Consider the following 14,554-nt stretch of genomic DNA (forward strand, 5'->3'; position numbering starts at 1 on the left):
CACCGGGGTGTCTGAGTTGTTGCATCTTGTAGGCCTTGATACCTGAAAGGAAACAGAAAATTTGGAGGTGATCTGGGTCAAGTTAGGGCACTGTTGGGCACAGACAGTGATGAACCAGCAGTAATACGCTTTGGCCAATGTATCTGAGTCATCCCCAATGTCGAACTCTGTGAACTTTACCTTCCAGGTAGATTTTGTTCCGCAACTGAACTATCTGGTCGCGACTGTTCCATTGTTTAAAACACTCCATGCCTACAGCACACACTCGCCGTAATATTAAAATAAATATTCTTAATAGCACTAACAACACCAGACAACCACCACCTCGCCTACCACCCACTCAAATAACCGATAGCCGCCTTCTCCCGCCTTTTATAATTGGCTCACGTCACACAACCAACTTTGTGACCGCACAATAACCGGCCCAAGGAATCGCGCAGGGAAGGGGCGAGGCCTCACACCTGCTAGGGGGCGGGGATCACCATGTTATCGGTAGGGCGCACACGGGGCGGGGCGGATCTCACAATGGTACGGGTGAGGCTCACATGGGGGAGGTGCTCAATGGTGTGGGTGGGGCGCGCGCGCGCACACACATACACGGAGAGGGCGGGGCTCACCATGTTATCGGTGGGGCTCAGTGATATGGGTGGGACTCACACGGAAGAGGGGCGGGGCTCACAGCAGTGTGGGTGGGGCTCACACCGGGGGGAGGCGGGACTCACTGTGGTGTGGGTGGGCTCACATCGTAGAGGAGCCCATAATGGTTTGAATGGGGGCTCGCTGTGGTGTGGGTGGGGCTCACCCGTGGAGGGGCGGGCCTCACCCGTGGAGGGGCGGAACTCACACTGGTGATGGGTTGGCGCTCGCGGGGGAAAGTGGTCAGGGCTCACCCGGTAGAGGGCGGGCCTCATCCGCCGAGCGGTCTTTAGGAAATGGGGCTTGTCTCCTCTGGAGGGCGCCATTCAGCCTTTCGTGGTGCTGCCTGCTCTCTGGGACTCACGGTGTGCCACTCCTCTTTCACTACCGTACTGTGTTATAAATGGTTGGTCAATTTCCTTTTCGAAGTTGCGAACGAGTCTCCACCACACTTTCAGGCAGTACTTTCCAGATCACAGGAATGTTTAGTCCTGGAGAGATTTTTCTTGATCGATTCACACCATATATGCATTCTTAGATAACAAGGTGTCGAGCTGGATGAACACAGCAGGCCAAGCAGCATCATAGGAGCAGGAAGGCTGACGTTTCGGGCCTAGACCCTTCATCAGAAATGGGGGAGGGGGTTCTGAAATAAATAGGGAGAGAGGGAGGCGGTTAGAGGATGGATAGAGGAGAGGATAGGTGGAGAGGAAACAGACAGGTCAAAGAGGCGGGGATGGAGCCAGTAAAGGTGAGTGTAGGTGGGGAGTTAGGAAGGGGATAGGTCAGTCCAGGGAGGACGGACAGGTCAAGGGGGTGGGATGAGGTTAGTAGTAGGAAATGGGGGTGCAGCTTGAGGTGGGAGGAGGGGAGAGGTGGGAGGAAGAGACGAGCTGGGCTGGTTTTGGGATGCGGTAGGGGGAGGGGAGATTTTGAAGCTTGTGAAATCCACATTGATATCATTGGGCTGCAGGGTTCCCAAGCAGGATATGAGTTGCTGTTCCTGCAACCTTCGGGTGGCATCGTTGTGGCACTGCAGGAGGCCCAAGATGGACATGTTGTCTGAGGAATGGGAGGGGGAGTTGAAATGGTTCACGACTGGGAGGTGCAGTTGTTTATTGTGAACCGAGCATAGGTGTTCTGCAAAGCGGTCCCCAAGCCTCTGCTTGGTTTCCCCGATGTAGAGGAGGCCACAACGGGAACAGTGGATATAGTATACCACATTAGCAGATGTGCAGGTGAACATCTGCTTGATGTGGAAAGTCTTCTTGGGGCCTGGGATGGGAGTGAGGGAGGAGGTGTGGGGGCAGGTGTAGCACTTCCTGCGGTTACAGGGAAAAGTGCTGGGTGTGGTGGGGCTGGAGGGGAGTGTGGAGCGGACAAGGGAGTCACGGAGAGAGTGGTCCCTCTGGAAAGCAGATAAGGGTGGGGAGGGAAAAATGTCTTTGGTGGTAGAGGATTGCAGATGGCGGAAATGTCGGAGGACGATGTGTTGGATCCGGAGGTTGGTGGGTCTTCTTGTCTTCCCATGACCAAAATGAAGTTTCACACTTACGCACATTTTATGCTGTCTGCCATCCTGTTGGCCATTCACTAAGCCTGTCTCTTTGCAGCCTCATGGTGTCCTTCCTATCACTTATTTTACCATCTCATTTGGCATAATCCACAAATTTAGAAACATTATTTTCTGAATCTTTATCTAAATTATTAATATCCACTGTAAACAGTTGAGGCTCCAGCATTAATCCTTGCCAGAATCTGCAGTATGTCAACATGGAAATGCCACAACTGTGACCACTCAATGCTTCTTATCCATTAACTAATTCTTTTTAAATGCTGCTATATTGCCCCTCACTCCAGAAGTTCTTGTCTTGACAATTAACCCTCACTGCAATAGCTTGTCACACATCTGTTGGAAATCCCATTTCCATGATCTTACTGGACCACTGCAGTGACTCTTTAACCCTTTAAATTTAAGCCTTTCTCCAAACTCCTGTTTCCAAGTTGTGGCCTCTTCCCCCTGCCAGATTCAACCTGTACATATCTTCACTCCGCTGGCCTTGGGTTTCTGCTCAGCATCCAGATTCCATCCGAAGCTGGAACTCCAATGTCAGGGATGTGTGAATCCATAAGAAGTAGGGACTGAAATAGGCCAGCCCATTAGGTCTTCTCCACCATTCAATGAGACCACAGCTGATCTGAAAATCCTCAATTCTACTTTCTTACCTTTCCTCCATAACCCTATATTCCCTTCCTGATTAAATCTCCTATTTCAGCCTTGAATATACTTAATGACCCAGTCTCAAATGCCCTCTGCAGTGAAGAATTTCACAGATATACTATCCACTGAAAGAAGAAATTCCTCCTCATCTGCCTTAAATCTACTCAACCTCTGCAATAAGACAGTCCCCCATACCCGAGATCAGCCTACTGAACATTCTCTGGACTGCTCCAATGCCAGTACACCTTTCCTTAGATAAGGGGTCCAAAACTATTTGCAGTATGCCAGTTGTGATCTGACTACAGCCTTGTAAAGTTTTAGCAAAAACCTCCCAACTTTTATACTTCATCTTCTTTGAAATTAAGGCCAATATTCCATTTGCCTTCCCTACGTGGATGCTAATTTTTTGTGATTCATGGACAAGGACTCCTAAATCCCTCTTCTGTAACCTTCTGCAGTCTTTCTCCATTCAAATAATATTCAGCTCCTCTATTACTCCTGTCAAAGTTCATAACTCAAATTATATTTCATCTACCAAGATTTTGTCCACTCAACCTATATCCCACTGCATTATTTATGTCATCCTCACCACTTCCAAATTTATTAATTAAATTTTGTTGCGATGGTGGGATTAGAGACTGTATAACCAGGGCATTAGCCTGGTCCTCTGGATTATTCTCGGTTTAGAAGTGCTGGGGCTTGTACAATTCTTACATTTTTTTTTAAGGGAAACTCCACTCTGACACAGTCTCTTGATTTGCTTTGCAATTGGCACCGATTGTTGTAGATTTAGGAATGGTCAACATAGCACCAAGCCTGATTTGATCAGGTTGCAGTTTAACACAGATTGAGAGGGGAGTGAGAGCAGGAAGCGAGCAATACCTCCTGAAGCTAGCCACATCAACCTTTTTCTCTCTCCCCTTTCTCTGTAAAATTGATCTCTCCAATTATACGCTGAGAGAGTAGAAATCTATATCGAGATGCTGAAATAAAGAATTCTAAAACACAAAGGCAAGAAAGAGCCCAGTCCAACTAGCACTCAAGTGAACTGTAGATTGCTCCTCACTGTGTAGAGAATTGAAGTATGATCAAGAAACTGAGGACTGTGAACCAACCCATAGAATCACGGAGCCATACAGCATGGAAACAAACACTTCAATCCAACTTGTCCATGCCAATCAGCTTTCCCAAAATGAACTAATCCCATCTATTCTTGTGATTTTGGTCAGGTGTTATAGAATTGTGTTCCTTTATCTTCCTTCCACTTATTTGTGCTTTTCTGTTTCTGTGTCTGTCTCCATGTGTCTGTGTGTTTGTGTATTTTTGAGTGTCTTTTCACGTGTTTCTATGTATGTGAAGGTCTGCTTTAAAAGGGGTAAAATCTGAAATACATAAATTAGAAATCTTTTTTTTTACTATTCTGGTTAATGTTAAAAGTGTTGCGATAATTTTTTTTAATATTGTTACTGAAGGAACCTGATGTGGTTTGTTTTTATACTGGGTGACAATCAGAGGCAAATTGGGATTTTTTTGTAGTTTCATTAAATCTTTTCAGATGACTCCGGGAAGTACCAAACCTTGACTTCCAGATCACTTCCCCAGTGAGTCGTGATATTTCCTCACAGGCTCACTATGTAGAACAGGGGAAACACCACCTAACAAGCCTTAAAGATCAGCAAGGCTGCCTATGTATGGACCGCAGGAGATGGATGAGATACCGCATGAGTCTTTACAATGGAGAAGGATATGGGAGATAGAAAACTTGGGGAAATGAATAGCAACATCTTGAAAAATGTCCATATTACGGAGGAGGTGATGCTGGATGTCTTAAAACGCATAAAGGTGGATAAATCCCCAGGATGTGATTAGGAGTGCCCTAGAACTCTGTGGGGAGCTAGGGAAGTGATTGCTGGGCCCTTTGCAGAGATATTTCTACCATTGACAGCCACACGTGAGGTGCTGCAAGACTGGAGGTTGGCTGATGTGGTGCCATTATTGAAGAAAGGTGGTAGGGAACAGTGAGGGAACTATAGATCAGTGAGCCTGGCATTGGTCATGGGCAAGTTGTTGGAGGTAATCCTGAGGGGCAGGATTTATATGTATTTGGAAAGGTAAGGACTGATTAGGGATAGTCAACTTGGCTGTGTGTGTGGGAAGTCTTATCTCGTAAATTTGATAGTTTTTTGAAGAAGTAATGACGATTATTGAGGAAGGCAGAGCAGTTGACACAGTCTATATGGACTTCAGTAAGGCATTTGCTGAGGTTCCGCATGATGGAATAGCAAATAACATTAGATCATACGGAATGCAGGGAGAACTAGCCATTTGGATACAGAATAGGCGAGAAGATAGGAGACACAGAGTGGTAGTGTTGGGTTGCTTTTCAGACTGGAGGTCTGTGTCTGGCAGTTCGCTGCAGGGATCAGTGCTGGGTTCACTGCTTTTTGTCATTTATATAAATGATTTAGATGTGAACATAGAAGGTATGGTTAGTAAGTTTGCAGATGACACCAAAATTGGAGGTGTAGCGGACAGCCAAGAAGATTACCTCAGAGTACAATGGGACCTTGATCAGATGGGCAGGTGGACCCGAGGAGTGGCAGATGGAATTTAATCTGGATAAATGTGAAGTGCTCCATTTTGGTAGGGCAAATTAGGGCAAGATTTATACATTTAATGGTAAGGTCCTAGGGAGCGTCGCTGAACAAAGAGACTTGGAGCGCAGGTTCATACTTCCTTGAAAGTGGAGTCACAGGTAGACAGGATAGTGGAGAAAGCATTTGGTAGGCTTACCTTTGTTGGTCAGTGCATGGAGAACAGGAGCTGGGAGGTCATATTGCAGCAGTACAGGACATTTGTTTGGCCACTTTTGGAACACTGTGTGTAATTCTGGTCTCCCTGCTATAGGATGTTATGAAATTTGAAAAGATTCAGAAAAGATTTACAAGGATGTTGCCAGGGTTGGAGAGTTTGAGCTGTAGGAAGAGGCTGGGGCTGTTTTCCCTGGAGCGTTGGGAGCTGAGGGGAGACCTTCTAGAGGTTTACAAAATCAGGAGGGGCCTGAGTAGAGTGAATAGTCAAGGTCTTTTTCCCAGGATAGGAGAGTCCGAGACTAGATGGCATAGGTTTAAGGTGGGATGAGAAGGATTTAAAAGGAACCTAAGAGACAACTTTTCCACACAGAGGATGGTGTGTATGGAATGAGCTACCAGAGGAAGTGATGGTGGCTAGTAACATTACAAAATTTAAAAGGCATCTGGATGGGTATATGAATAGGAAGGGGCTGGGGGGATATGGGCCAAATGCTGGCAAATGGGACTAGATTTATTTAGGATATCTGGTCAGCATGGATGAGTTCGACTGAACGGTCTGTTTCTGTGTTGTCTGAGTCTATGATTCAGAGGGTTACATAAGAAAGCTTGTTATTATATTATGTAGTTAACTGTAACAAGTCATTTAATACAATGTTATACATTCTAACACGTCACTATTCTGTACAGAATATAACATTCCATGATTGTATTGTCTAACAACTCTTTCATCTCTCGAAGAATTAAAATCAAAACCTGATGTATCCATGATTGGATTATCAATGTGCAGACTCCCATCCCATGCCTCATTGGTGACCAAAATGCGATACATATTCCGTTATCAAACCCTTAATTACAAAACAGAGATAATATTCTGTCTTTCACGATTAAAGAATAAACTGCAACACAATAGAACTTGTCTCCTTACTCACATTTATTGAGTTAGACAACACAACATTGTACTCTGTTCTTTTAGATGGCAGTATGCACTGTCATGTCATTTTGTGCAGCATTGCCTTATATAAGGTTGACGTGCAGTTTCACAGAAGAGTAATCAACTAAATTCTGACACATCAAGTGTCCAACAGCTTAGTTAAAGAGATACAATTTTAAAGTAGTTTAAAAGAAAGGAATGTAATCACAGAGAGGGAGGCTGAGGATGGAGGCAGGGAGACAGTGAGACCAAGAGGAAGGGAATTCTGAAGCTATGGCTCTAGGCAGCTGTAAACATGATTCCCATTGGTGAATGGATTAAAATAAAGGCTGCTAAGGGAACAGAATTAGGGGAATACCGAGGTCTCTGAGGGTGTTGAGCTCCACGGATCATTTGACAGCAAGGCTGAGAATTTAAAAGAAATCAATTTAGTGTTTGTATGTCATGTTACACAGCATGACTTACATCACTAACTTATGACCATCGTGTTCTGCTCAAAACAGAAGGCTCATAAAAGATTTTTGCAGCCACTGACTTCAGGAAGAGTAATGGTGGATTCCCTTTTTTTTTCTTACATTCCTTATCTTCAAAGTACCCTATCCTAGGACCAACATCCTCACTGAGAAGATAACTAGTGCAGGGGTGGAAAGTTTAGAATAATTTAGCAAGAGGTTGAGCCCCAAAATTTGGTATTATAAAGTAAAAAGCGAGATGAGGTTTGGACTGTACAAAGTGTATTTAATCAGATTAGTGAGCGGCTGTGCAGATAACCGTGCGAGAACAGCACTGTTGTTACTTGTCCCTCAGGAATACAGGCTTCTGATGTGGGTCTTCATGTGACTGAACTCACTTGTGAATTCAGTAGCAGCAAGCACAACGGAAAGCTAGACTAGAGGAGCAGTGTCTCACAGATTCGGTCACTTTCATGTACATTTCTCCGATAGGTCGCTCCAGTAATTGAACTTTTTTCTCAGGGGTTCCTAGGGTGAATTCACCTAATGCCTTTGTGTATTTTCACCCGTGACTCGATGATGTACTAAAATAACATCTTCAGGAAGAGATAAGCAGAAGTAGGGAGTGGAACTAAAATGAAATGAAAATTGTGCACTGTTTGAGCTGGAATAGAGCAGGGAACATTTCCTCCTCCTGCACGTTGGTTGAATAAAGTAAAAACTCAGCAATTAATCCATTATATCTCCATATTGAGTTTTCTTTCTTCCCGTGTCAGTGCTTTCCACAGAGCCATTGTTTTGATCCGTTGTAACTGCAAAAACAGGAGAATTATAGAACCATGCAGTACAGTTGACCATTTGGCCCATTTGAACTGGCTAAGGGGTAGCACAGTGGCTCAGTGGTTAGCACTGCTGCCTCACAGTGCTAGGGACCCGGTTTTGATTAGATGTATAATGTAGAAAAACGTGAACTTGCAGGAAGAGGAGAATCTGAATATTACTTAAACTGAGAGACTGTAAAATGCTGCAGTCCAGAGGAACCTGGGTGCCCTTGTAAATGAATCACAAAAAGTCAGCTTGCAGGTAAAGCAAGTAATTAAGATTAATGGGATGTTGGCCTTTGTTGCAAAGAGAATGGTGTGTTAAAATAGGGATATGTTGCACTAACTATACTGAATATTAACAAGACCAAATTTGGAATATTGTGTACAGTTTTAATCTCCTCACTTAAGTAGGGCCATGTTTCCAATGGAAGCAGTTAACAAAAGGTTCCAGACGGATTCCTGGAATGAAGAAGTTTGTCTTATGTGGAAAGGTTCAGCAGGTTTGGCCTACATTCATTTTAATGTGACATACAGGAGTCTGAGGGTTCTTACTGCACCCAGACTTCTATAAGTTTTCACATTATTGATAACCTGTTGTGAATCCTTATCAAATGTCTTTTAAGTTTGCAGAAATAACATCCTTTATCTATTGAATGTGAAATCAAAAAGTTCCTCTAGATTAGTCAGATATACCTTCACTCATATCTTGCTGACTCACTGGTTAGTTCACACTTGTCCAAATGCTCAGTCACACACTGTCTCTGATGATAAATTTTAGTCACTTCACCAAAACTAACTTAGAACTGGAAAGTCTTCAATTCTTGGTTACTCTCTTCCCCTGTCTCAAACACAAATGACTGAGGTGAAAAGCAGTTTAACTCAATGCATCACCCCAAGTTACTTTCAGGTCTACTTTTGTTTAGAACTATATCTTTTTATATCTCAAAAAACACTTTTCCTCCTTTGCATGGGAATACAGAAAAGCTTTCCCGGACTCAGCACAGTTTAATTCACACGATCTTCCTTCTCACCTTCATCAGGACTACGTGGCACTGTTCCAGTCTCAAGGTAAACCCACAGATTTGAGCACTTCTGAGTCTCCAGACGTGTCACTACATAACTCATCAACGACCCTGTTGCTGTACAGAGGATCAGTAATTTATTAAACAATTACCCAAGTATGTCACTTCTACAGAAGACAGAATAAATCAACCCCGGTCAATAACTGACCCATTAGTCTAATCTCAATCGTCAGCAAAGCAATAGAAGGCATCATTAACAGTAATAATAGCAATAACCTGCCCCAGTCCCAGAAACCTCCTGCTCCAATGGTATTCTCCAGGTCAATGCCTAGCTCTTAACCAAAATTTGAGAAGACAAATACTTGGTCATTTATCTAACTTCTGTTGTGGGACCTCTCAAATGTAGCAAGTAAGTAAATGTTAAAAGGTAACCCATTGGCTCAGAGGTGCTTTCATAAATCCTGGGGATGCTGTTATTTCATTTTTAAAAAATTCTTTTGAGGTCCTGTGAAGCACTCAGAAAAATATCTATGTTGCAGGGAAAGTTCCAGGCAAAATTGAAGATTCCCATAAAGGCATCAATGGAGCAACAGCTATTAATCAATTTCCAAACTTGTGCAATACAACAAAATATTACTCAGAACTGATAATGTACTGACCTACCGACAGCAAAACGTTCCACTGCATTGGCAGAGGTAACTTCTTATTCAGCAACGTCTGCATAACAAAAACCCCACTGGTACCTGCAGAAATTTTATCAAAGAAAAATAAAGTTTTAAAGCAATGAGCACAGTGTTACATCGTGAAATTTCAAAACTGCATAATTACCTAATATAAATGTGCCAATGCCCTTCATGAAGGCATGCGACTGGCAAGCAGCATATTCCTGAAGAGCCTGCAGACGGAAGGAAGGTGGTTAATTAGGTAAAGGTGCAGTGAGAGAGCCTGAGCTCACACACCACAAACTCTGAAAGCGGTTTCAGCCCCAGGTCACCAAATAAACTGCAAGCCCGCAGCACAGGCAGCATTCTTACAAAATGTTGCAGGAGTTCAGCTCACCCTCCACAGGTTTCACTACAAGACCACTGTTGTTGGGAAGGGGGAAGCGAATGTGTAAGGAATGCAGGGAGGATAGTGGTCTGTCAGGTTTCCCCTGACCAGGCTGAAGGGGCTCCTTACCGGGTGCTTCGCCGCCACCGAGTCCTCCACCCGGCGGAGGCCCAGATTCACCATGTCCAGGCCCCGCAGTAATCACCACCATCAGAGAGAGAGAGGCAGTAATTCCGGCCTGGACTCTCAGAGGTAGGGGATCCTGGAGTCTATGGTGGGTTGGGAGAATTCCCGGAGTCTGTGCGGGCGGGGGGTGGGGCGGAATCCTGGAGTCTGTGGGCAGTTCCAGGAGGGCTGTGTTGGTGTTGTCGGGGCTGGTGCTGAATCTGAGGGAGGGTAGGGAAACCTGGCCTGGATTGTAAAGAGAGGATTCTGGAGTGAGGGAGAAGTGATCCTGAAGACGATAATGAGGGAGATAGTAGGAACTGCAGATGCTGGAGAATCTGAGATAACAAGGTGTAGAGCTGGATGAACACAGCAGGCCAAGCAGCATCAGGGAAAGCTGACGTTTCGGGCCTAGACCCTTCTTCAGAAAGGCCCGAAACGTCAGCTTTCCGGCTCCCCTGATGCTGCTTGGCCTGCTGTGTTCACGATAATGTGGGATTCGGGGTGGGAGGAGAGGAGAAGCTGGCATGATTCCAGGGAGGTGTCATTCTCTTTGTGCCTGTCCAGCTCCTCCTCTCACCTCTTCCATAGGCTGAGATGAAGGATCCTATTAGCTGAGAAATGGTGAATTGGATTATAAACTTATAGGTGGAGAAATATAAAAAGATGTCAGCACAAAAAAGTCTGAGATCTTTTAGAATTCTGCTTATGAATAAACATCAATCATGTTATGTTTTATTAAAACAGAACTTACTCGAATTACTGAACTCACACATTTGGCCTGCTGTGTATTTCGAGTAAGTTCTGTTTTAATAAACATGTGCAAGAACCAGATAAATGTTTATCCATAAATATTTGAAAAGGCATATGATCAAGAATGAATTATGATTCTTCCTGTGAAACTACTGTGTCCTTGATAATTTGTTTTGTTCATTTGTGGGTCATATGCATCACTGGCTAGGCCAGCATTTATTGCCCATCCCTAATTACCCACAGGGCAGTTAAGAGTCTACTGTAGTGCTGTGGGTCTGGAGTCACATATACGATAGACCAGGTAAGGACAGCAGTTTCCTTCCCTAATGGACATTAGTGAACCAGGTGGGTTCTTCCCCGACAATTGACAATGGATTCACAGTCATCATTAGATCGTTAATTCCAGATATTTATTGAATTCAAATTCCATCATCTGCTATGGCAGGATTCAAACCCAGGACCTCAGAACATTATCTGGGTCTCTGAATTAACAGCCCAGTGATAATACCACTAGACCATTGCCTCCCCTTAATGGTAGGCAGCAGATCTTTCAACAAACCCTCATTTCAAAGGTAATATGTCCAGTTCCGAAGAAGATCACTGGACTCTACTTTCTGTCCACAAGTGCTGCCAGACCTGCCAACTTATCCAGTAATTTCTGTTTGTGTGTAATACATTCAGTAGTGGATTAAAAGTGTACCATTTTATATACAAGCACTTAGGTGTGTTTTGTATCAAACAGATTACATATGTGATAGCAAGAACTGCAGATGTTGGAGTCACAGATAATAGTGTGGAACTGGAGGAACACAGCAGGCCAGGCAGCATCAGAGGAACAGGAAAGCTGACGTTTCGGATCGGGACCCTTCTTCTGAAATAGGGAGGAGGAAGGGAGCTCAGAAATAAATAGAGGAGAGATGGGGCTGGGGAAGGTAGGTGGGATGGTGATAGGTGAGTGCAGGTGGGGATTGGTCAGTGAGGTGGGAGGGGCGGATGGGTAGGAGAGGGTCTAGGCCCGAAACGTCAGCCTTCCTGCTCCTCTGATGCTGCTTGGCCTGCTGTGTTCATCCAGCTTTACACCTTGTTATCTAGGAGAGAAGACGGACAGGTTGTGTCAGGTCAAGGAGGCGGGGATGAGAGGGAGGGTTAGACATGGGACATGGACATGTGAGAATTAGTGGCTGCCTTTCAGGTACAGTTCCTGCTCCCAATTCCATTTCATAAAAAATATTTGAGATGAACTTGTCATCACAGGTGTCACAGAGATGATCTATATAAATAACCCGTACGGGGCACAATTTCAAAAGTAGTGTAGATGACAAAATTCAGAGTCTTGGACTGTGAGAAGGATAATAATAGATTTCAAGTGGACATAATATAGCTGACTGAATAGAATATCCTTTATTGTCTTGTGTACTCAAGTACAGAAGTACAGGAGTACAGTGAAAAGTTTTACAATGTCACCTCTTATGGTGCCATCTTAGGTAAAAGTAACCAAATACAAATCTTAGGTACAAAAAATAGAAATAAAAAAGAAAAATTCTTGCATGACCTTACAGTGATTCATAGTATAAGGTAGAAATAAGACATAGTTAAAAGGATAGATATTACAGTCAGATAAACAGATTACAAATAAACATTACATTGCAGTAGCTCAGTGCAGGGGCTTCCACACTAGGTCTGACCACCCGTGCAAGACCCCAGTCCAACAACCATCCCCACTTCGCGCTGGCTCTCAGCTGCTCCAAGGTAAATTTTCCCTGGGACTCACTTCCCAGTGCCGGTCTCCACTCTGGGACTCACTTCCCAGTGCTGGCCTCCAATCCGGGACTCACTTCGCAGTGCCAGCCTCTACTCCGGGACTCACTTCTCCGCGCCGGCCTCTACTCTGGTATTCACTTCCCAGTGCCGGCTCTACTCCAGGACTCACTTCTCAGTGCCGGCCTCCACTCCAGAACTCACTTCCCAGTGCCAGCCTCTACTCGAGGACTCACTTCCCAGTGCCGGCCTCTACTCCGGGACTCACTTCTCCGTGCCGGCCTCCACTCCGGGACTCACTTCCCAGTGCCGGCCTCTACTCCGGGACTCTCTTCTCCGTGCCGGCCTCCACTCCGGGACTCAATTCCCAGTGCCGGCCTCCACTCCGGGACTCACTTCCCAGTGCCGGCCTCCACTCCGAGACTCACTTCCCAGTGCCGGCCTCTACTCCGGCACTCACTTCTCCGCGCCGGCCTCTACTCTGGCACTCACTTCTCCGCGCCGGCCTCCACTCCGGGACTCACTTCCCAGTGCAGGCCTCTACTCTGGGACTCACTTTTCAGTGCCGGCCTCCACTCTGGGACTTGCTTCCCAGTGCCAGCCTCTACCCCAGAATATGCCTCTGGGGCTCGCCAGCTCCTCGATTCCCCTCTAGGTAATTCTAAGTCATTAGTTGAAAAAAGATGTAGAAAAGAGGGGTAAAAAAAACTGCAAAAAGGAAAAGAACAAGTGCAGCAGAGGAGCTCTGGCTGGCACATCTTACTCTGCTGCCATCTTGCCGAAAGTCAATGGTGGTTGGAAATTAGTGCATATACACATGCCGTGATATAGTTTGGTAGGAAAAACAAAGCCATAGAAAATAAAGGGAATGATTCTAAAAGACATGCAGGAACATAGGAATCAGGGACAAATGTGAGTAAATTGATGGTGGCAGGATAGGTTGAGAAAGTTTTTTGAAAATCGTATACGTCCTAGTATTCATGAATGGGGCAGTTGAGTACAAAACCACAACATGAGAAACTTATCAATTTTTGAGAGGCATTAACGATTTGGGGGGATCGGTTTTGTACAGTATTGGTTTATCTGGAGATTTGGAGGGCATGAAGTGGGGATGGAGGTTTTGGGGATTGGTCAGTTTGGGATTTTGGCATCTATCTGCAGGGGATTGGTTGATGTTCTTGGGGGTTTGTAGGTTTGTTTAGGTGTCTTTTTTTTAAAAGGAAGTATCACTTGATTCTGGGACTTGATTGTTTTAGGAGAGTTGGTGTTTTGGGAAACTGGTTGTTTATTGTGGATTATCATTTTTTTGCAATTATCATCTGGTTTTTAAGATTATTAGCTAGGTTTTGGGGATTTTTGGGGTGTTTTATGAGGATTGTTGACTGTTTTGGGATTATTAGCTAGTTATTGAGATTATGAGCTGGTTTGGAGGGATTGTTGCTTTTTTTTGGGAATTATTTTGGGATTATTTTGCTGTCTGGAGAGATTGTTGAGGTGTTTTTGGGGATTGTTGATTGTTTGGGGATTATTTTGCTGTCTGGGGAGATTGTTGGGGTGTTTTTGGGGATTGTTGATTGGGGATTATTAGCTGTTTTCTGGGATTATTATCTGGTTTGGGAGGTTTATTGGGGATTGTTTTGGGATTATTAGCTGGTTTGGGCGAATTGTTTTGGGATTACTATCTGGTTTGGGGGATTGTTGGGATGTTTTTCAGGATTGTTTTGGGATAATTAGCTGGTTTTTGGGATTATTATCTGGTTTGGGGAGATTGTTGGGGTGTGTTTTGGGGACTGTGAGTTGGTTTGGGGAGATTGTTGGGGTGTGGTTTGGGGATTGTGAGCTGGTTTGGGGAGATTGGGGTGTGTTTTGGGGATTGTGAGCTGGTTTGGGGAGACTGGGTTGTGTTTTGGGGATTGTGAGCCGGTTTGG

General features: G+C 44.7%; 1 protein-coding gene across 2 annotated transcripts; it reads right to left on the reverse strand.

The window, feature by feature from the left end:
• Positions 1-6,583: 6,583 nt before the first annotated feature.
• Positions 6,584-10,556, reverse strand: LOC109916780 (transmembrane protein 141). Of its 2 annotated transcripts, XM_020516521.2 has the most exons (5): positions 10,079-10,556; positions 9,728-9,794; positions 9,559-9,642; positions 8,909-9,016; positions 6,584-7,865 (listed from the first exon to the last, which is right to left on the reverse strand). In XM_020516521.2, the coding sequence occupies exons 1-5, from the start codon at positions 10,130-10,132 to the stop codon at positions 7,783-7,785; spliced, it is 396 nt and encodes a 131-aa protein (XP_020372110.1). In that variant the 5' UTR covers positions 10,133-10,556; the 3' UTR covers positions 6,584-7,782. The 2 variants fall into 2 exon arrangements, with proteins under 2 accessions (XP_020372110.1, XP_048449673.1); XM_048593716.1 differs by lacking the exon at positions 9,728-9,794 and having other exon boundaries at positions 10,079-10,501.
• Positions 10,557-14,554: the final 3,998 nt, after the last annotated feature.

This window comes from Rhincodon typus, unplaced genomic scaffold, assembly GCF_021869965.1.
Source record: "Rhincodon typus isolate 14 unplaced genomic scaffold, sRhiTyp1.1 hic_rhity00003654, whole genome shotgun sequence".
In the NCBI taxonomy this organism is placed as follows: Eukaryota; Metazoa; Chordata; class Chondrichthyes; order Orectolobiformes; family Rhincodontidae; genus Rhincodon; species Rhincodon typus.